At 40.3% G+C, this 22,789-nt stretch overlaps 1 protein-coding gene across 7 annotated transcripts in view; it reads left to right on the top strand.

Moving 5' to 3' along the window:
• Window positions 1-4,892: 4,892 nt before the first annotated feature.
• QKI (QKI, KH domain containing RNA binding) overlaps window positions 4,893-22,789 on the top strand; it is a 143,104-nt gene continuing 125,207 nt past the window's right edge. For 4 of the 7 annotated variants that reach the window (XR_009703011.1, XM_061207633.1, XM_061207632.1 and 1 more), the window contains exon 1: window positions 4,965-5,188. Coding sequence is in view for 6 of the 7 variants with exons in the window: in XM_061207633.1 (XP_061063616.1) it covers window positions 5,047-5,188 (142 nt within the window). In the remaining variant the exon portion in view is untranslated. Of the gene's footprint in view, window positions 5,189-22,789 lie in introns of all 7 variants that reach the window. The other 3 variants (XM_061207635.1, XM_061207637.1, XM_061207636.1) reach the window with 1 other exon arrangement.

The raw sequence follows: 22,789 nt of genomic DNA, 5'->3' as shown, positions 1-22,789 counted from the left end.
AAACAATTCCCAAGGCTCTTCTCTATGAACACGTTAGCTTGACATTCAAGGCCAACCACAATCTGGCACCTCCTACTCTTTATGGAAACTCCTACCCTAAAGCCTATACTTTCCCACTTTCCAAGTTTCCCTTGGTGTCCTCCCTCAGCTCTGTTGCTCTTCCACAAGCAGGAGAGCCGACCCAGCTCTCTGTGCAGCCTTGCTTTGCTTTCCAGGCCTGGAAGCTAGTGCTCATTTCCATTCTTAAGGTCTTTTGTCTTAAGCATCTACTTTTATTCGTTAACTTTTCATATGTATGTGATATTAACTCCCAGCTTAGTCTGTATGTGCGTTAGGGTTAATGACAGGTATTTAGATATAACAGGGACTCAAATATTTGTTGATTAAAATAGTCACACTTAAAATGTGTCATTTTCAACCTTTTAAACAGTACCTGATAAGCCATCTCACCAACTGAAAAGGGTACTCAAGAAATCTTTTCAGACGATAAACATTTACTTTACAAGGATAATGGGAAAGGCCCATTCCATTTCAGGAAAATCTAAGGATTAAGACTATGAAAAAGAACATTTGGGACAAAAAGCCATCAAAGACTGATGCTTAAGTCCAAGAAATATTTTAGTTCCTGTAAGAACTCCATGGTGCTGAAAAAAAAATGTTTGGAATACTATAATTTTCTATTTTTAAATGTCAAGAATGGCAATAAACAAATGAAGCCAATCAAATTTAAGAGAACAGAAAGTGTATTTCCACTCGTGGTTAGTTACTGATATTCGACGTGGGACCATTTTTAGTGTCAATATATTAGATGACAATTTCTCACAGTGAAAAAAGTTCTAAGGGTCTTCAAATGGGAGCTAACCCATACATATATTGTAAGTTACTATGTAACTTACGAATACATTGTAACTTATGAATATCATAAAAATGACTTTTTTGTAATAATGTAAAGTCTTTCCACATTAATTTTTAGCTTTTTAAGCTCCTGGAAGGCAAGTGATGTATCCCAAGAATTTCTGTGTTCCTCACTGCACTTGTCATTTGTTGGGTAATTAACGGTGTAATATATGCCTAAAATGCCCGAGGTAGGAGTTTGAGAGAGAAAAGGGAGAGATACTGTGGATACCTGCAGACAGGTGAGAAGCCTCGCCCTGTGCGGATCCAGTTCTGCCCTGTATGGGACCAGCTACTTACTATTCTTAAGCATCAGCCATCTCTCTTCTGAAATCTGGCTATTCATGCCCACCTGAAATGTTTGCTGTACGGATTAGAAGAAATAATGTAGGTAAGGGTTTTGCACAGTTCAAGTACTTAATACTTTTTTTGGAACATAATTTTAACGTTCCTATATGTACCACGCACTCTTCTAGGTGTTGGGAATTCTAGATAGAACAAAATAAAGTCTTTGCTCTCATGGAGCTTACAGTGTAGGGGGAGGGGACAGACAAATTTACCCATAGGTAGAACACGTCAGGTGGAAATACAAGCTATGAAAAAAATTAAAAGGGGGGTGGGTAAGCAGATAGAATATGGAAGGTGTGTGTGTCTACGTACATGCTATTTTATACAGGGTGGTTACGGAAGCCTTCTCTGATTAAGACCTGAGAAAGAGTGGGAGGGGGCTTGCAGATGTGTGGGAAAAACTCAGCAAGGAGAGGAAACACCAAGGCAAAGTCCTGGAATAGAAGGCCTGCTTGGCCTGTCTAAGGGAAGGGAAGGGGGCGGGACGGGGGGGGGCAGGGTGGGAAGAGCCCAGGCTAAGGTCATTCAGGCAGCGCGGGCCAGAGCACCCACAGGCCTCTGTAAGATCTTTGGGTTTTTCATCTGTAGGGGCAAACCACTGAAGAACTGTGAGCAGAGAAGTAATCTATGTATATTTGAAAAGGCAAAAGATAGTAGCTATTATCAAATGCTGTAAACGTAAGGGATTTAATACATGGGAAATGAATACTGTCTATCACTGTTCTTTAACTCTGACTTGGTTCACCTAGATTTTAAGAACCCCTGAGCCATATGAAACTGCAGTTTCTATGGGTCAAAAATGGTGGAACATCATCATAAGTTCCAACCTTACAGGATACGGCTAGTAAAGGGGCATAGAACACGGATTTTAGAATAAAATATAAGTGGATTTGAATCCCAGACCCAGGCCTCAAGAGCTACAGTCTTGGCAAGTTACTTAACCTCCTTCTCCTTGGGTTTCCCCTTATGTAAAATGGGGATAAAAGCGTAAGGTTAAAGCCACAAGGTTGAACTAAAAATTAAATGAGATATACACGTAAAGCATTTAGCACAGGGCCTAGAAGCTTAATAAACAAGTGAACAGATTAAGAAGGGAAACTGAACATTTTACACTAGAGTCAAAAGAATCACTTAGTACCAAACCCCTTTACAACTACCTATCATTTAGCCAGGTAGGGAGGTAGCACACCTTACACTAGTTTTCGAAATGACAACAGCTTTTTGGTCAAATTACTATTCCCTGCATTTACAAAATTCACCCTTTAATAGATAATTAGGTGAATATTCTATAGCTCTGCTAACAGTGATGGATGTTGGTAAACTTAGAATATTTGAGTTAAATGTTTTTAACTTTGTCTAACAAAGCAATTCCATTTCCCCTATCAAAGCAGCTTAATTTTAAAAGCAAACTCACTTTCTGCTTTTTAAACGGATAGCCCAGTAGCTACTTGCCACTCAAAGTTTTTGTTTGAAATTCATTTCGTAGTTTCAATACAACTCAAACTTAGAAGTGTTCTTCAGAATTTGTTTGAAGCAAAATTTCCCCCCCCGCAAAAAACCCACTAAGTTCTCACTTAAGTTAAAACACAGTTGACATTATAGACATGAAATAGGTATTTCAGCCACGTGTCACGCTTACAAGGGTCAGTTTGATGTTAAATAATTTTGTCGACTTTATTAATTGAACATGTCATAAAGGACTTGCAATAAAATGCAGATACAGATTTGGTGGCTGACAACATTACATAAACCAAATTTTCTGAACTGCAACTGCATTGTTGCAGTTCAGAAAATTTCCCCAAACAAACCTAAATATTTTAAATCGATTGTATTGCATGAAAAACCTCGTGCCCAAGGTATGATTACTTCTGCAAGTTTGCAAATATGAGTGTTGACTTTCGCTTTTCCAACTAGGTGCATGCTCCTTGTTTCGTCTCTTTATCGCGGCTTCATTTTATTACTGGATACTGATGCCATCACGAAGCGCTACATCGCAAACAGCGTGCACGTTCCGCTCCCGACTTGGTACCGCTGGTGCTCACTCTTCACCGCAGCCTGGAAGAGCTGGATGCCGCAACGGAGCGGACCCGGGCCCGGAGCGCGCCCCCCCGCCCGGACCCACGACGCACGGCCACCGCCATAGCCACGCCGTCGGGGCGGCAAGGGGCGCCCACGCGAACCCGCTGCTCCTCCGGCTCCTTCCCGCCGCGTGGCTCTCGAGGCAGGAGGAGACCGCTGGGACAGCGGGGGTCGTCGTGCGGGCCCACCAACGACACAGCGGCAGTCGGAGCCCATCGTGAACACGTCCTGCGCAGGAGGACCCGGGGCCGCAGAAACGTTACAGCGCAGGGCCGAGAGCCAAGACGCCGCTACGTCCCGCCCCCCGGGGTCCGACGGCCCGGCCACCGCGCGCGGGGGTCCCCGCACCAGGACCCCTGCGCTCGCCCCGCCCCTCCCCCTCCCGGGGCCGCGCCCCCTCCCCGGCCCCGCCCCACGCAGGCGCGCGCAGGCCCCGCACCTCCCCCCTGCTCCCAGAGCCCCGGCGGGGGCGGAGCGACCCTCGGAAGGGGCGTGGCCGCCGGCCTCCACGCACGCACGCGCTCTCGGGCCTTACGGCTACGTGTCGGGCCACGTGACGCCCACCACGAAAGTCCCCCGTGAAGCAACAGGACGTTAAAAAAATTTGTTTGGTGGGGGCGGCGGGGAGAGTGGTGGAGAGGCTTTTAAAGAACTATAGTAACGGGGGAGAGCATAGGGCTGTGCGGCGGCGAGCGCAGCCCTGGCGCGCAGTAGCTCGTCCCGCTAGGAATCCCTCTCCCGTAACGCCACAGCCAGACCGCGCCCGCCACACGAGGCAGCCCGGCGGCGGGGAGCGAGAGGCGGCGCAGCCCCCGCCCCCGCCCCAGTGGAAAGCACAGCCACCCGGCCCCCTCCCTCGTCCGTCGGCCCCTCCCTCCGCTCTCGCTCGCCCGGGGCGGCGACCCCGGCCCGGCGCCCAGGCCGGGCTCGCCGTGCACCGCCTCCGTCACGCCGTCCGCCGCCGGCCCTTCAGGCCGCCCACCCCGCCGGAGGGAGACGGCGCGGCGGCGGCGGCGCCTGGGCCGGGGGGCTGCGGGGGGCGGTGGCGGCGGGAGGAGGAGGAGCGCGCCGGCCGGGCCCAGCTAACGGCCGCCCTGCGCGGCCCCGCCTGCCGCCCGCCCCCCGCCCCCGGCCCTCCCCGCGCCACCGCCCCTCCCCCCGCGCCGCCGCCGCCGCCGCCGCTGGCAGCGCCGCCTGAACTGAGGCGAACTCCGCCGCCAAGTGAGTGAGGAGGAGGAGGAGGAGGCGAGGAGGAGGAGGAGGAAGAGGAGGAGCGGAGTCAGAGCGCGGCGGCAGCGGCAGAAGCGGCCGCGGCGGAGACCAGCCCAGAGAGACCCCGAGCCCGCGGCAGAGGCGGCGGCTGAACGGGCGCGACCAGCTGAGCGAGAGGCGGCGGCCCGGCTCCTCTTCGTCCGGCGCCGAGCGGCCCGCGCCCGCACTCGGCCCGCGGAGACCCGCGTCCCGCCCGCCGGCCTCGTAAGGGACGCGCCGAGCCGGCGGCCGAGGAGCGGCGGCGGGCCGGGAGCGCGTCGGGCCGCGGGCGGAAAGTGCCTGCGGGGGCGGGGAGAGCGCGGCGAGCGCGCGGTCCGGCCGCCCCGGCGCCCGGCGCGGGAGCGGAGCGGAGCGGGACGCCGAGTCCGGAGCGGCCGGCGGCCGGGGCTCCCCGCCCCTCCCTCCTCTCCGGCGGCGGCGGCGGCGGGCGGAGTGAGCTGCGGAGCCTGGAATATGGTCGGGGAAATGGAAACGAAGGAGAAGCCGAAGCCCACCCCAGATTACCTGATGCAGCTGATGAACGACAAGAAGCTCATGAGCAGCCTGCCCAACTTCTGCGGGATCTTCAACCACCTCGAGCGGCTGCTGGACGAAGGTGAGTCGCCCTGCCGGCCCCGCGCGGCCCGCGCCGGGGCGGCGGCCCCTCTTCCCGGGACCCGACGCCCGCCGGAGTGTGGGGAGGGCGGGAAGGTCGCGGCCGGCGGGGACCGTGCGCCTGGGGACGGCGAGGCCCGGGCGGGGCGCGAGGAGGCGGCGCCGAGACTGGGCTCGCGGGGTGCGGCGGGCGGGCCCCCCCGGCGGGACGCCCCCCCGGACGCGGGGCCCCGGCTCCGGGACCCCTCGCCCCGGCCGGGCCCCGCGCCGCCGGCGCCCAAGCGGGTGCGCTGGGGGAGGCTGCAGGGCCCCCGGCTCCCGGCCCGGCCTCTAGCACCGCGACGGCCCCGAGCTTCGCGGGCCTCCCGGGGAGCAGCCCGGCCTCGCCCGCCCCGCGCCCCGCGGGCGCCTGAAGGACACTGGCCTCGGGGCCGCTCCCGGAGGGGGCCCTCCCAGAGGTCGCCGGCGGCTCCCGGAGTGGGAAGTCCAGTGTGGCTTGTGGTTTTTTTGAAGTTTGTGTAGCTTGGACGTACTCGAGGGGAGTAGTGTGGGGCTGGTTAATTTAAAGGAATTCCAGAGCCGACCGAAAGTACTGCTGATGCAGCCGAAGGCGAGGACAAAATGACAGCGGAAAGCACTTTTTGTCCTTTTGTTTGGGGAAGCGAGAAGTGTTCGGGAGTTGAACTTCACTTTTGGGGGTGGGGGTGTGGACGCGAAATACCGCGAGGACACATGTAAACGTAATCCCGCGTCCGAAAGAACTTCGGCGGAGAGCCTTCTCCCGAGGGCGCCGCCGCCGCGGCCGCTAGGACGGGAAGCCAAGACGTTGAAAGGGCCAAGATGAAAACGAGTAGAAGTTCGCAGCAAAGCTTTGTTGGCGGAGAGCTGTGGCGAGCGAAGAATGACGAGAAGATTAATTTTGGCCAACTCTGGGATTACTTTAACAAGGTCTTCAGCAGTGACCGGGACGATTCGCGTCCGGTGGCTGTGCGTTTCTGGGGACGCCTAGGGAAAAACATGACCAACAAAAATGTTTATTTTGAAAATCGAGTAGCGAGGAGTTTCTTCTGCTTAGAAGCATCACCGGAGGACTGCTTAAAGAAAACGGAAAACTGTCCTTTATAGCGATGAGCAGGGGATTTTAGATTTTTTCGCAAGAATTTTGAGAGATTTTTTTACAATAGAGCTGGGGAAAAGGAATCTGAAGGTTAAGAGTTGGAATGTCAGGAAAGAACAAAAGACCGGAAATGTCTCCGTGTTAAAAGGTGGTTCAAGAAGAATCCCAGAAGCTGTTGTTGTCAAGAAAGTCATAGAAACAACTTTAAAAGTACAAAACTGTCAGCTATTACTGCGTACTTATTTTTTTGTCTACATATGTTACAACGTACAGCAGTAAGCCCATATTGAAATGGGCTTTTTCCATAGTTGAAACAGCAAATCTGCTAACACGAAATTGTTCCGGAGAAAACCTGAGCTGTCCCTTTAAGGGGTTCTGCTCTTCCTATTTGTGTTGGCATTTGAAAGATTGTGGAGGCAGAAAACTTTCTGGAATGTCAAAAAAAAAAAAAAAAAAATTGCTGGAACTCTTAAATTGAGTATTTCCAAATGTGGGCGCTAAGGGGCGCCAGTTATTTTTTTTAAACATGAGAAATGTTTGGAGCAAAATATGTAACATACTCAATTACCTGACCTATATTAAATTTAGTTGAAACTTAAATCATAGGTCATTTCATTTGTCGTTTTGTGTCCATATATGTATTTGAAAACTTTGAAAACACTTTCTTTCAAATTATTGGAACAATTTTATCACATTGCAGAAGTAATACGCTATTTTCTTCTTGGCATATTTTGGTGCAGTTAAAGTTTTGGTAGTATTAGCAAAAATTTTTGCTTTTTCTTTAAGCACAGTTGTACAGAAGGAGTCCTTTATAATCATTAAAATGAAAATAGGTTTTGACAATATTAGGGTTAAAGTTAAATTGCATTCTTTGAATTAAAATGTTGAATTCAGTCAAACAGCATAGGAGATTATTAAAAAGTTTTGAAATATTTTCTCATTTGCACTATTTGAAGTAAGTAATTTGAGTTTCTCTGATTCTGAAAGGGTTCTCGTTTGTACTTTTATGTTGGTCTGAAATCTCTCAATGATAATTTGGAGTTGGTTCTGTTAAAAAGTTTCTAACCTTTGGTTTGGTAATTTTTAATCTTCTGAATCTAGAATTCCAGTTATGTCATTATTTCTAACAAAGGTTTGTTCATTTCTCTTCGCCTGAAAATAGTAACCATTTGAGTTTTAAATGTTGGAGACCACTGGTTGAGGATGGTATATTCTAAATAACATATATATTTTTTCCCTTTCATTGTGGTTTACTCCATTTCTTGTCTCAGTTCTATCTTGAGTTTTAGCCTTTTCAACTCCCCAGCGTTAAGATTGCTTCTGTGTAATAGCTAGGATGTTTAAAAAGGGGCAGCAGAATGACTAGGAAGTTTGATTGTTTTTTACCAGACCAGTACAAACACACAGGAAAAGGGGTTATTCCTCAGTGTGGAATAAGCTGCTTCCTGTAATTGTTAGCCTTATTATAAACGTATTTTGACTTAAGAAAAATATTGGTTTCTGAAGTGCATCACGTTTTATCCGTGCTGGGTGACTTAATTCTGAAATTTGGCAGGTTGTGCTTTACCTCTTTGTGGCCTGTCATTGTCCCAAATAAATTAATCATGACTTCTGTTTGTGGTTAGGAATTCTAATTTTCTTTGTCCATATGATTGGCTGAAAAATTGTTTTTAAATTTAGTTAAAACTGTAAATTTTACTTTAGTGATTAGTTTAATCGAGTTAAGATACTGTACTTGGTTACAGTAGATGCATCTTCTGATAATTAGAAGTTTTGAATGAGTAGCAATTTTGAAATATTTTTCAAAAGTAAGGTTTTGAAAAATTTCCTTGTCAGTTTGAGAGTTTTTATTTGGCTGGTTACACATTTGGGATTTCTGTGTTCTAGATTTTTTTGGTTGATTAAAACTTGAATGCTTTAGACTGAACATTTTAATTTTATGCCAAGTTAACCTTTAGCTTATATTTTGACTATGGACGGTGAACAGTCTTTTTTTGTTTTTTGTTTTTTGCGGGGTGGGGGAGGGGTCGTCAGCTTTTTCTCTCAAGTATCGTCAACCTGGTTGCTTTTTTAGGTTGTGAATGCATTCTAGGTTGGGCCAGTCGTATGAATGACATAACTTAAGTTGATAATTCCGATACTTAATCCTTCATTGACAATAGAGACGATTACAGATAAAACCAAGGTTTAAAAGTGTTAAACTGCTCTGCCTTTAAAGAGAAGTTTTCCACTGAACCCTGGGACCATCCATCCTTGGGAAAGAATAGCTGTTACTAGGGTTGTTTTTTTTTTTGGAAACCTTTCTTTGTCGTGAAAATGAAACTTAAGCAGGAACACAGGAACAGTATTTGAATGCAAATTGTTTTAATAAAGTATTGCAGTTTAGAATTGAGACAGTGTAAAAGTAAAAATAAAATCAGTTTGACTTAAAAATCCCAAATAGGGGGAAATGGAGATCTAGGAATGTTAAAATTAGATTCTGATTTTTCATTCTTAGGCAGATACGAAAATTAATGAATATATAGTGTGGTTTATGAGGAAGGCTAGCCTAAATCTTTTTATTGAGAATAACTGAAAAATCAGTGCATGGCTCAGAAAAAGTGAGCAAACGTGTTAGATTAGAGTCTGCATTACTGATTTGAAAAATTCACTTTTTCATGGTCTTTTTTGGGGTGAGGGGGGATGTAAGTTTTCTTTTTGACCTCAATTTATTTTCTCTCCCTGTTCCCTCTCCCTTGGAAATGAGAGCAAAAAGTATTTTAAATTAAAATTTGCTTTACTAGTGAACATTTTTCCATGTTAATTTCCATTTGTTATGCATTTATTATTGGATGTATCATTCTCAGTTTTCCTGCACTTCAATTTTCTTCCTTTCTTTTCTTTAGAAATCTTGATAAGTTTAAAAATTATATGGTTGTTTCTTGGTATTGAGAGGAATTTTGCTATATAAGTTTACTATAGTTTTGGCCCCCCCCCCCCCGAAGAAGCCTTGTTGACAGTAACCAATATCTGTGACAAACAGATTTTATTTAAGTTGAAGTAATTAATCTGTTGTTTAGGAGCAAAGGTAGTGTTTTTGTATGCACAATCCTTTGAATTATTAGTAATAAGAAGGAAGCCAGTATTTATAATTAGTTGTTCTTTCCATTTTCCTTTTTTCTCCTCACCCAGGAGGTGTCAGCAGCTATAGTAAGGTAATAATGGAAATGATAATTTGTATCACGGGTCATTTATTCAACATTTATTCTGTATTTTCGAAACTCTACTCCTGTAACCCGGCTGTGTATTCAAAACGCATGTACATACTATGATGCAGGTGACTTCTCTTTCTTAACTTTATCTAGTTTACATGCTTTGTAGTAAATCTGTACTACCAAGGATATAACGTAATTGAGTTAATGGAAATAGGTCTCTGCTAATCACATTTGCTACTGTGTTTGGTATGAGCACCTTTTCTTAAGTGGCTTTGAGAATATCAAGTGAAAACAAGGTAATGTGACCTTTTCAATGCTGTGTGCGCATCTTATTCCTGTTATTATCCCCCCAGTAGTCCCAGTCCTGAAGCTGATTGAAGTGCATCCGTTTTCCATAAGAAATGGTTTTTGGTTTACTTCTTAAGAGAAATAGATTCCTGCAACAAAAGACATGAAGTGGACCCCTCCTTGCCTTTCCTGAGCATGATTCAGATGCTCGTTTTTTGAGGCCAGTGTAAGGTTTTTGATTTGTTTTGTTTTTTGACTTTTTTGGTATCAAGAGAATTACACCAGTGTGATTATAAGGGCAGCTTTTTATAATCTGACTGGAACTACATTTTAATTTACTTGAGAATTCAATGCTGTTAATACACTGTTTGATTTATAGTGGTGCAATTATAAGTAAGACTTGCCTTATTCAGTTGGAGATGTTGGAAGTGCTATGCCATTGTTAGGATTTATTTTTTGATTAAGGAGCTTACTGAGCGATTTTCTGTTACTTATATGTCAGCTGTTGTGAAGATACGCAAGGATCTATTTTAGGGTCAAGGGAAGGGGATAGTGCATGGGCCCATGCCAAGAAGTCATACTTAGAATTAGGTACCAATTTTTTATTTACATGATTGACAGGACTTAGTCATTTTCTCGGGCCCCTCCTTTTTTGACATCAAGACAGTTCAGTGTGAATTTTAAGTGCAATAATGTATTTTTTTCTTAATGAGAACTTTTAGGAAATGCTTATATCCCTTTTTTTTTTAATTAACATTTCAGTTTGGGGACTCAAAATAGCTAGATTGTTTGATGTCCAAGTAAGATTTTTACAGCTTTGTTTTCATTTAACAGAAAACAAAAATAGCATTAAACTTTTGCAAAAATAGCATTAAACTTTTCATAGTGAGTACAGTTTGTTTTGTTAGTGTGACTGTGTTACGAAATTTGACTATAAATATAACCCCAGCCTGTGTTAGGTACTACTCTCTATGTAGTTACCATCATACTTAACACTGTAATGTTATTATCTCTTTTTGTGTCTGTCTTCCCTGTTAGAATTAGTTCCTTGAAGGTGGCCACCTTATAGCCTGGCACATGTATGATCTCAGATGTTTGTTGAATTAATAAATAGGTTCACACTTTAAATCCTTTTCTCATTTCTAGTTTCTCTAAAACGTGGGATTAAGCAGATAGTTTTGGCAATTAGAAAAAAGGTACGTGTATTTTTTTCTTAAAGATGGTATTTTTTAGAAATCTTACAATATTTTTTGCAGTACTTGTCCTCAAGGAGCCTAATCTTAATTTTACTTGACTACCATTGATGTGACTGAGAATTAGAAAGATAAAATTGCTTTACTTAAGCAGTAGTTTCTAGCCAGTCCTTATACAAAGTATATCAGTCCATAAGTATTACCAGTGCTTGTCTCAGCTCTTGAAAGTTTTGGCATCTATGGAATTATATAGGTGAACCTTCCCCTAGTCAATTACCTATAAAAGTCAACATTCAGTGGATACGTGGTTCTTGTACTCTGTGTAGAGCACAATAAATATGAAAGATTCCTTGCCCCTAAGTGCTGCTTTGATGTGCTCAGGATAAATAAGGACTGTTTGAATTGTTTTAGTTTAGAGGAAAGCTGAGTATAAACATAGGTGGCTGTTACAGTAATTTAACACAAATAGCAATTTTTAAACACAGGTGTTTCTTAAAGCTAATTTGAAACTGTGCCGTTACTTAGAAGACTGATAAATTGACATTTTCAGTTAACTGAAATTTAACCCTCTTAAAAGGAGTTTACTTTTCTGTTTTAGCCTTAACAGTGTTTTAAAATAAATCTGTCAAGAGTTTTTAACAAATATATAGCTTGTCGAAGTTAAGTGATTTATCCAGAATTCTTGTAATTAATGAGGCAGTGACTGTATTTAATGTTTTCAACATTTCCTCAGTTTTCTAAAGCAGAAACTCTTAGTTTGAAAACCCGGCAATCCTATCAAGTCTAATAAAATAAACAAAATTGTGTTTATGTTCATAATGTTGCTTTATGTATTGATTCTAACCTACATATTTTATTTAAATTTTGAGGCTGGTGAAATGAATCAGTTTACTGTAACATTTCTATCACATTACTTATAAAACAGAATTTGTCAATTTGGATGCTTTTCAAGGGTGTTGAAGTCTCAGAAAAACATCAAAATGCCATTAAACCCATGAAGTGGTCCTATGCTGTATGGCCATGGTAATGAGGAAAGAGTGTGTGTGATCGCATGTGTGCAAGCATGCATGTGTATAAAGGGAGCCATGCAGTGAATGTGAGCTGGCCTTGAAATCCTTGGGGGTTGGGTGCTAGGGATGGTGAAGTTCAGAGCAAGGAAGGTTTTCAAAGTAACATCTGCCTGGCCTCAGGATTGAAATGATTATATATCAACAGTGGAAAGTGGAGTGGGTCTTAAACACCTGGCTTTTGGCTTTTGTGCAGGATGAGTTGTAAAGATTGGGCATGATCACCTGGTCAGTTGCAGATTATTGGAGGAACCCGTGGCTTTTAAGCTCATTTAATAGTTTAAAATATATAGGAAAAATTAAGAATATATAACATACATGTATTTATTACATTGAAGAGAAAGGAAAGCACTGGTAAAAAGCAAACTTTTAGGCAGATTTTATTTGGAACCTTGTTTTCGTTACTTCAGTGTCATAGTATTTTACAGGGTCTCAAAATTCTTTTACAAAGAGTGTTTGAAGAGATGTGTTTGTGAAAAGAACTAGAAGAAATACAAAACATTTCTTCCTAGATGCAGTTGAGTATAAGGCATATTAAAGTAATACCAGAAGTTCATGGAATTTCAGAGCTACCAGGGACCTGAGAGTTTGGGGGATGAGGTCTTCATTTCATAGGTGCAGAGACCGAGGTATGGAGAGGTTGTGACTTGTCCAAATCACAAAGCAAGGTGATCTGTTTGGTGAATGTGCCACTCCCTGAGCGGTACTAGAGAAGAAAAACGCAGCCAAGTACTAGAAAACTGCTGCTGTTGCCTCAGGTCGTGAACATGAAGGAAAAAAAAAAGCAAATGGGGGTTTTGCTAATTCTGTGATATGTTCGAGTTGAGCAAAATGCTGGTCAAATTTTCGGAGCTAATATAAATATATATATACACACACATTTTTTACTGGTAAATCTTTGTGATAGTTAAAGGGCTAAAAAATAAGAAAGTAAAGGCGTTTTAAGAGGCTTTCAACTCATTCACTTAAACTTCTTAGTAACCAAAGGATAGAGCTTTAGCTCTTAAAATAACATGGTACAAATAAATCTAGTGAATATTTAGTATTGTTGGTGTTCTTTTTATTACTATTTTTAATAACTACTCAAGAGGAAAAAACATTTCTGATGGGAAGGTTTTATTTAGACGTTTAATATTGCTAGGTGATTCGAGTCAGGAATATATACACTTGTATCAGTTTTAGATTAGCATAGGGTGGTTAAAAGCATAGGTAGGCAACTAAATAAAGCCAGCCAAGAGGTGGATGATGATTAATCGAATGGAAATAATGCTGCACTGGGTAGCTTCTACATCCCATTCCCGATGCCCACATCTGGAGCATCCACTGTTCCTTTCAAGTATATGCAAAAGAATTAAGTATAAACCACACTTACTTGTTTGCTGTGTTACAGTAATTGTATCACTCTGATAGAATTGATTAGAAGAAATAAAAAATTTCAAACCAAGGCCAATTATAAATTACTCTGAAATTAACTGCCCTTAATCCTTTATTAGTGTTGCTGCTGTCACCATTGTTGCAGTGATGTTTCCATTGTTATGACGTATTCAAGTGTTGACTCTGTGTGTGCATGTGTACACAAGTGAGCCAGCATAAAGACGAAAATGAATTCCGGTTTCTGTCCTTATGCTAATGAGACTGTGTTGCAAAGTAGTAACAGTTCTTTGACAAATAGACCTGGGATTTAATCATGACTTGCAGTTAACTGATTAGTTTGGTGGTCTTGGACATATAGGTAACCTTTCTGAACCTCAGCTTCTTCATGTGTAAATTGTGTTATCAACTGCCCTGCCAAACTTCAAATCAAAGTACTCAGAGGCTGGAGAATATTATATGCAAAAGAGCTTCGTAGACTATAAGGCTGCATCATCTAACTTCTGTCAACATTTTAAGGTTGTTTTTGATAGGATGGACAAGCAGATAAGCAAAGCAGTTTGTAGAGAATGAGAGAAGAGAAAAACGGAGAAAGGTAATTTATCCATATGCGCATCACCTAATTTTTGTGTGCAGGAGAATCATTCACTACTAACATTCTGAAAGTTCAGAAGAAGTCACTTTGAGCTGAAATGTCTAGTAAGGTTGTTTTGAGAAGTGGAACCTGGGTTGGTACTCATAGGTGAGTGGTATTATTAATCGGTATTTAATGAGGTGAATGAGGGGGTGAAGGATGTTCCAGCAGAAGAGAAAAGTGCAGTGGTGTCAGAACAGTAGTGATGGGAGAGTGAAAGACTTTCACAAAGTGTGTTTAGATGAAGTTACTTGGAATGGCAAATGCATATAGAGAAGTGGTGAGAATTAGAAGAGCAGAGCCAGAAGACTAATTCAGGGCTATATTGTGATGGGCCTTGAATGCCAGGGTGAATAGTTCAGCTTTTATTCTGAGTTTTGTAAGGAACCATTGATGGCTTGGGTTATATCAGGATGCCATAATGAAATCTTTGGGGGTAAACTAAGAAGAGTGTATAGAGTATATGGATTTAAGGAAGTAGAATTTGGATACAATGTGGAGAGTTAAGAGATTAGGGAATTTTAAGAAATTGTTATATTTTCTCAAAATATTTAACAAAAATATATTTTGATCTTTCTGCATTTTAGATTTAAACTCTAGAGTTTTTTTTTAAAAATGGTGTTTATCTAAAAATAAACATGCATACAAATTATTTTTTGTTTACCCATAAGTCCCTAGGTGTCTCTTTAAAAACTAGCAGTATTCTACATAGTGACTTCACCCTGAAAAAAATGGATTAATCCTACAACTAATATAATAACCAGTCCACATTCAGATCTCTGTAGTTGTCCCCAAAATATTCTTTGTAACCGAACTGGCTTGTGCAAATCAGAATCTGACTCAGGACCATTCATTGAATCTGGTTGTTACGACTTGAAGTCTTTTAAATCTAGAACCATCCCTTTTTTTTTTTAATGACATTAATGTAACTTTCTTGTCACTGGGCTTGTTCCTTTATGTCATCTGTATCTATTACTTTGGCAGTTAGATCTAAAGAATTGGACAGGTTCCAGTATAATGTCATAGGGGATACTGTGTACTTAATGTTGTATCGCTCTGGGGGCACAGTTCTGGTTCTACTGTTAGTGAACCTAAAATTGATAATCTGGGTTAGAGTGGAGATAGACTGATCCTTCCACTGTAAAGTTAGGTCTTCTTTAAAAGGTAAAGCTTTCTTTCATCAGCAGGGAATATTACTATTATAAAATAAGTTCCTAATGGAAAAGTCAGATCGGTGCTTATTCTTATTAATTATTGGTTGGTTGTCAAAGTAAAGTGTTGGTTTCCTAGCTGGCTCAAATGGTGACTAATGAATTTTTTCTGTGTTTCATGATAATCATTATGGGCTCATGGATCTTCATAGACTCACTGCAATTAATATTCTTTCTGATATTCAGGTTTTCGCAATTTTGGCCTGTGATAATCTAACTGGCTCTTGTGTCTTTTGAAATCTTCCTTGCTTTTTGGGACAGTTTGATGCCCCAAGCTCACCTGCCCCACAGCTAGAATTAACCCTTTCTCCAAGGTTCTTTTTAATGGAAATGGTATTAGAGATGTGAATTTAGGCACTAAACATGTTGATTGCTGTCAGGATGAGGTTACTTCCAGGCCATTGGCCATTTTCTGAGCTAGACAGTATCGATTTTAAATTAATGAATTCATGTTTGTATTTTCAAGTCAATTTTAACATTATATTTAATTTTATAATCATATCTTTCTTTTTCTGCCAACACCAAAATATCATGGTTTCTGACAATGACAGAATTACTTATTTACTTTATCCTACAATGTAGAGAACATACTTTCAAAATAATATTACTAATAGTAAAACTACTGAATATGTTTAAATGTTTTTTATACATTTTAGACACGTTACAGATTATAGGTAGAACCAGTGACCTCTTGTTCTTCTAACTGATTGTGATTTTCTTCCTTCTTTCTTTGGCTTTATTCTATCTAAAGGTTTTTATCTAAGGGTTTTTTTTTTTTCCTACCAAATCTTGTTTTTGACCTTTTGATGATGTCATTTATTAGCTAAGTTCTTTTGTTGTTATACTGACTGTTTCTATTAGCTTTTACCCCATGTCTAGCAGAAATTAGAGGAGAATATATTTTATAATCAGGGGTTAGGGAGTGTGTATATTTATGGAGGTAAGATCCAGAGAGATAGTTAACTTAAAAGGAGAAGGTTGTGCTGTTCAGGCTAGTGATTTGTATCTTAAGCCTGAAGGGCAGGAAGAGAAGAGAACATAGCAGGCAGAGTGTTTTAATTTAGTAAATTCTTCTGAATAATATCCGGAAAAGAATAAGGATAGCTCTTTAGGCTTTAAAGGTCCTGTGAGTTAGAGAAAATCCCTAGGTAGAAATTAAGTATTAAAGTTTTATTTCTAAGTAGTTGCAAAATCTCTACTGTAAAGTTTTTGTCCTTGAGAACTTTTGGTAGTAAGGAAGTTATGTTCCAGCAGATGGAGATATTAGTACACAAAAGACAGTGTTTAGTGATTAAAATGTGTTGAGAAATAACCCTCTTGCCAGAATAGGAAATTTTTCTCCTCTAAATTGTAAGAGAAGAGTTGCTGAGGAATGTAACAAATATTGGTTATTGACTTTAATATTTGGGGTGGTATGTAAATCAGTTGTGGTATTTCTTTAAAGAATTTGTCTTTTTAAGAGACCATGTGTTAGCTATAGAAAATATATAAAATATGACTGGTTTAGGACATTGGATTGATTACAGCAATTTTCTGAAATACAGTTTCTACCTTTACAGCTTCGTTGTTTGAAGAGTTTTTGTTTGTTTTGGAAGGGGACTAAGTCTGTTTAAAGGTATTCTGTTTGTCTACTATCTTTGCAATTCTAAAATCTTTAACCAGGTAATTGATTTCTGTTTATTAATCTAAGTAAAAAAAAAAAAAGTGTGCCATAGTTTACCATTGCATGATAAAGTTCTTTTGGAGATTATAGTTTTACTATAGTAATAAAAAATTATCAGCAGTAAAAAGGTAATCTTATCTCAGTTTATTATAGTTTATAGCATTCCTTGTCAGGTTTTTTTTTTTTTTTTGGTTAGGTAAATATTATATATTTTGCTTTAAAAATGCCTTGCAATTGTTAAAGGAATATTGCTTATTTAAGTTCCTTCTTAGGAACTTTTTGATTTGTGGAAGTATGTGTTTCGTTAATAATTAATGCATTTAAATTATATTTTTCTAGTTGTTTTACTGAGGTTTTTTTAAATTGCGAAGTCAATCGTAAAATACCATTTTTCCTTCCATCACTTGAAGTTGAAGTCAGACATGAGAGAAGAAAGATATATTATCTTTGTTTATATGTAGAGGACCAGGAAAGAAGAGATCTACTGTGGTACCTTTGTAGAACTGATAATAACTTGCATTTTACTTTTTCCCCAGACTGTTCTTTCTCTCCATTTTGTTATTCTTGAAATGTAGAGAATTGAAGATGCAAACATTTTTTTTTTGGCCACGCTGCACGGCTTGCAGGATCTTAGTTCCCCCACCAGGGATTGAACCCGGCAGTGAAAGCGCCTAGTCCTAACCACTGGACGCCCAGGGATTTCCCGAAGATGCAAACATTATAAATTTACCTTTCACAGCAGGGTGGTTTGTGGTCTCTGAATCCTGGGAAAGGTGGTGGTGTGAGGGCAGAGAGTTATCACAGCATACTGTCTTTGAACCTTAATGTGAATTTTTATTTTTCAGGGGAAAATTTTGTGTATACATTTTTAAGACAGTTTCTTATAGTCATTTGAGAGTTTATGAGAATCTTAAATATCTTCCTCCTAGTAATCATTAAAAATGTATTGTTATAAGGAATTAGACGCATGTATTCTTATCATAACAAGTACTCTTCATCTCATGGAAAAAAAACTAAAATGTATCAATTAAAAAATGAAAATCACCCATAAATCAGTGATAGTGACTCTTAACATTTTTGGTGAATTTCCTTCCATTCTTTTATCCTCCCCCTCTATTTATGGATATGACAACATTGGGATCCTATTTTAATAGTATCACTGAGTGTGTTTTTTTAAAATAAATTGCATCATGAGCATTTTCCCCTGCCATTTTATATCCTTTAACAATATAATTTTTATGGTATAACATAGTTCGTCTTATGGAGGTCTGTTAAATTTATTAACTCTTCTCTATTGGACGTATCATTTTGCTTTCAGGAAGTTGTGTGGTGATAATATCAGTGGTTTCAGAAGTTTATTACTGTTTAAAAAGCCTTAAGTTACTGAGTGTTGTAACTGGGCCCTCTGAATACCGAACTCTTTTATTTCTGTAATGTGGTAATTGGAAATCAGCATTTTATGCTGCATTCCAGTAAAGTGATTGCTATTATGTGACACGCAATTTTTGAGTAATGTCAGAGTTGCATATTTCACATATTAGCTTTTAATGACTTAACATATTTATTTGAAATTTTTTATTCTATTTGCAAATATTTGAATGCATACTATGTGTGGGATGTTAGGAGGAATACAACAAGGCTTCAGATTCATTCCATACCTTCAAGTTGTCTGAGTAGCAGGGTAGGTAGCATGAAATAAAAGTAATATAAAGTAATATAAACTAGAGGGGACTAAAGACTTGCTAAAGAGGTCACTTTAGGGTGGGGAGATTATGGAATGTTGCAGGAAAAGAGGTAAAAAGCTTCACCTGGCTCTTGAAAGATAGATAAGATTGAAGCGGTGAAAAGGTAAGGGAGTAGTGCTGTAGACAAAGGGAACGCTATCCTTGAACGTGAGAACATTTCGTGGGAGAAAGAAAGTAATTCTCTACTGTAGAAAAGCTTAAATGCCTGGATTTTAGATTCTGTCCTTTTGATAATGGGAGACCCATTTAAGGTTTTTCCTTTTACATCTTTCTCTTAGTTGATTTTCTCGTTTATCTGCCTCCATATTTATGTTTAGTGTATATTAATGTGATGGATTGCTATGCTTGCTACAGATTTTCAGATTTTCTTGACTTATTACCCGCCCTGGGCCCCCCCCAGTATTTTGCCACTTCACTACTACTTCTTCTTCTAATCTACACATACCTACTTTGGCTGGCTTTCTGTTCTGTTTTACTGGTACATTTGGATTTACTTAGCTCTTTATTACGATGCCTTTTGTTTTATTTTTTTTCTGTATGTGTCTGTTGGTGATAGTGTTGGGTTTAGGTGCATGGGGGAAGAGGTACATCTGGATTAGTGAGTGTGATTTCTAGAATGGTGAGTCTAAGCTGTGTACTAAAGGTGAGTTGCTGGCATATCTTGGTCTGTATGTGTGGTATGGGTCTTTGTCTTATGCTTGCCTTTCATCATCCTCTCCATTTGCTTTTGCTCTAATGGCTTGAAAGACTGCGCTCTTAGGTTGGAGGGGAGAGATTGAAGATCTGCTAATTTAACTGTGGTTTGAGGGAGGCTTTAGGGAAGTGTTTTTGAAACCCGTTCCATGTGATACTGGCTTCTTGAAGTGGTCTGAAAACAGAAGGGTTCTGTAGTCAAAGAAGTGCTGCGTATTCTTTTGTGTTGATACGTTAAATATCCAGGACCTTCAGTCAAGAATTTTCTGAGATTGCTTGGTGAAGGAATGCCTTTTTTTTTTTTCTTCTTGGAACTAGTGGTGTGAGGATATATTATGGGACATATTAGAGAGGTGATTATAAAGACCTGTGGATCTAGAGAGAGGAAGGTTTAAATAATAATTGGGAATCTTAATTTTGAATGAGAATGCTGGTTCAAGTCAGTTCAAAGTACCCTTTGAAAAGATAGTTAAATTTCTTTTAGTTTGGGACTATTTCAAATTCCATCTTGAAGGAAGCAAGAAAAGTGTCCTTTCTGGCTTTATATTTAAACAATTGAGGCAAAGGGTTTCAATAGTGAATTTTATTTCAATTAGTGTATGTTATTTAAATAAAAATGTAGATGTGCTATTTTAAAAAGTATAATTCTCTAAGTAAAAACAGAATCTTGACGATTTAAACTTTAGAGTGAAACATGCTTTGAAATAGATAAGCACATAGAAATATGTTGATGTTCTAATATATGCCTGGTTTAAGTGTAAAATTTTTAAATTTGGGAACTGATGAATTGTAAGGCGAAGAGGAATTGTTAAATTTTGAAAAGAAAAATATTTGTCTTTGTTAGAGTGTTTAATAAACATTGAGATGCAGTGATGTAGTTTTGTGAGGTCTGTAAATCAGTAACCAGTTGAGTGTTTTCTGTGAACTTCTGTTTTAATCTATGCATATAAGATGTTAGCTCTCTTTGTTGTTACAGCAGTTTTGCAGTCTTAATCATAAAATGAAGTTTTGATGACCTTTGTAATTTGCAGCAGCCTTTCAAAAGGGGGGAGTACAAGGGTTGGATGGTAGAGTAGCATTTCACTTGGAAGGCCCAAAGGATTTTTATTAAAAATTTTGTCCTTGTTCAAAGAAAAACCCTGTAATTCAGATTTTAAAGCTGGAATGGATCTTAGAGATCACAGTTTCATCCTTTAATTGAATAGTATGTAAATGCAGTTCATTTACATGAAGTTTCATTTTCATGAAGTTTTACAGATTAGAAACTGCTGATTTCAGTAGCTCATTTGGCTCTTGTGACAGAAGTATATCTGTAAGTTATATTATTGGCCAGAGGGTACCTTTGGGCCTGATCCCCTCTAGGGAGAATTATGTCATGACTGATAATTTGCATAATGTGACTACCTTCTGATATGAGTGGTCTTAATTATTTTAAATTTTATTTCATTGCTTGAAATATCTACCTAGGTTATTTTAACTTTTCCTCTAAATAAGAATAAAATTAAGCATTTAATGCACACAGTGATATTGTCATTAAACTGATGTTTCAGGTCAAAGACAGAGAAGGTTCTCCTAGGTTCTTGGTGGTCTCCATTAGCATTTTCCTGCAGGCTGAATCTAGGTCTAGGAACAATTTAGTGTATATTTGGATAAGAACTTTCACTGCCCATGTTTTATACAAATATTTTAAAGTCATTTGTTAGAGTAAACTGTTCCTCTCCCCCTCCCCCCATCAACCTTTCCTTATAGATCTAGGTCATGTGTCCTAGAACAATGTGATAAAAGTCCAAGATGAAGATAAGGGAAAGCGAGAAAGCCACTTGGTATCTTTTGAATACTCAGTTCAGATTCTCTGTTGTTGCTAGACTAATATTTAGACATGTTTGTGTTGATGTTTTGTACAGGTTTTAGTTTCGTAGGCCAGATAGGGTAGACTTATCTAAAATTTGAAGGGTGATTAATTTAGGAGAGGTGTCTTTAAAAAACACTATGTTGTTCTTTTTTAAGTCTTGAGTAAAAGAAAATATGAAAAGGGGAAGAGAGTAGAGGGATGGATAAATGGATCAGTTAGAGAAGGACAGTAATGAGGGAAGGTGAAAGTAAGATCTGAGTTAGAAAAATCCTAGGTTTGTTTTTAGGTTATAGGAAAATGTACAATTGACCCTTGAACAGCACGGGTTTGAATTCCAGGGGTCTACTGATATGTGGACATTTTTCTTTTTTCTTTTTTCTTTTTTATAAATTTATTTTTGGGCTGCGTTGGGTCTTCGTTGCTGCGCACGGGCTTTCTCTAGTTGCGGCGAGCAGGGGCTACTCTTGGTTGCGGTGCGCGGGCTTCTCATTGCGGTGGCTTCTCTTGTTGCGGAGCACGGGCTCTAGGCACGCGGGCTTCTTCAGTAGTTGTGGCTCGCGGTCTCTAGAGCGCAGGCTCAGTAGTTGGTGGCGCACGGGCTTAGTTGCTCCGTGGCATGCGGGATCTTCCCAGACCAGTGCTCGAACCCGTGTCCCCTGCATTGGCAGGTGGATTCTTAACCACTGTGCCACCAGGGAAGTCCCATACGTGGACATTTTTCAACAGTAATAGAACATGGACTACAAGGTCCATGTTTGGCTGGATCCATGGTTGCAGAGGAACTGTGGATGCGGAGGGCTGACATAAGTTATACCCGGATTATACACCTCTTTGTTCAAGGGTCAATTTTGTTTATTTTACATGGTGGTAAGGGATGTGAGAAGTGGAAGTCTTTCATTTTGTAAGTCAAGAGTCTCCTTGATTGTTAATATTATTTATTGAATAACAAATATATATTGGGTTGGCCAAAAAGTTTGAACTTTTTGGCCAACCCATATATCTTGACAGTATAAAAGTGAACCAGAAAAACGGTATAAACATGAACCAGAAAGGTATATATCTTAAATTTTTAAATGCTACCTACAAAGAGAAATACTTTGTTATGTACACATACATATATACTTATGTAACAGCTGAAATGAAAGTTTCATGAAATAATAATTTGTATTACCTCTGATGTAATACAGTATTTTTCTGTTCTATTCCATTTAAAAAATACTGGTTGTGACTAATACTATAGATTGAATGGATTGTGACCTGTGTGGTTTTAGGAAAACTGATGTTGACTCCTGCTATAATTTAGTTTTCAATAAAATTAAAAAAAAAAAATCCAGCACTTTGCTGGGTGCTGGAGTTACAAAGATGAATAAGGCATAGTCCAATTTTTAAGGAGACATACAGTGGAGTGGAGATAGAAATGAAATAAAAAACGCAGTACAGTGCTTATATTGCTGTGACAGAGGCATGCACAGGTTAAGATGGAAAGGGATCACATCATTTGCTAGCAGGAAAATGAAAATTTATTCCAGGTTCACATTGTATGATCTGATAATTCATCTTAATGTGAAATTTAA

This window comes from Eubalaena glacialis, chromosome 12 (genome assembly GCF_028564815.1).
Source record: "Eubalaena glacialis isolate mEubGla1 chromosome 12, mEubGla1.1.hap2.+ XY, whole genome shotgun sequence".
Taxonomy (NCBI): Eukaryota; Metazoa; Chordata; class Mammalia; order Artiodactyla; family Balaenidae; genus Eubalaena; species Eubalaena glacialis.
Note: the sequence above shows the minus strand (reverse complement) of the source record. Positions and strands in the feature narration are given on the sequence as shown.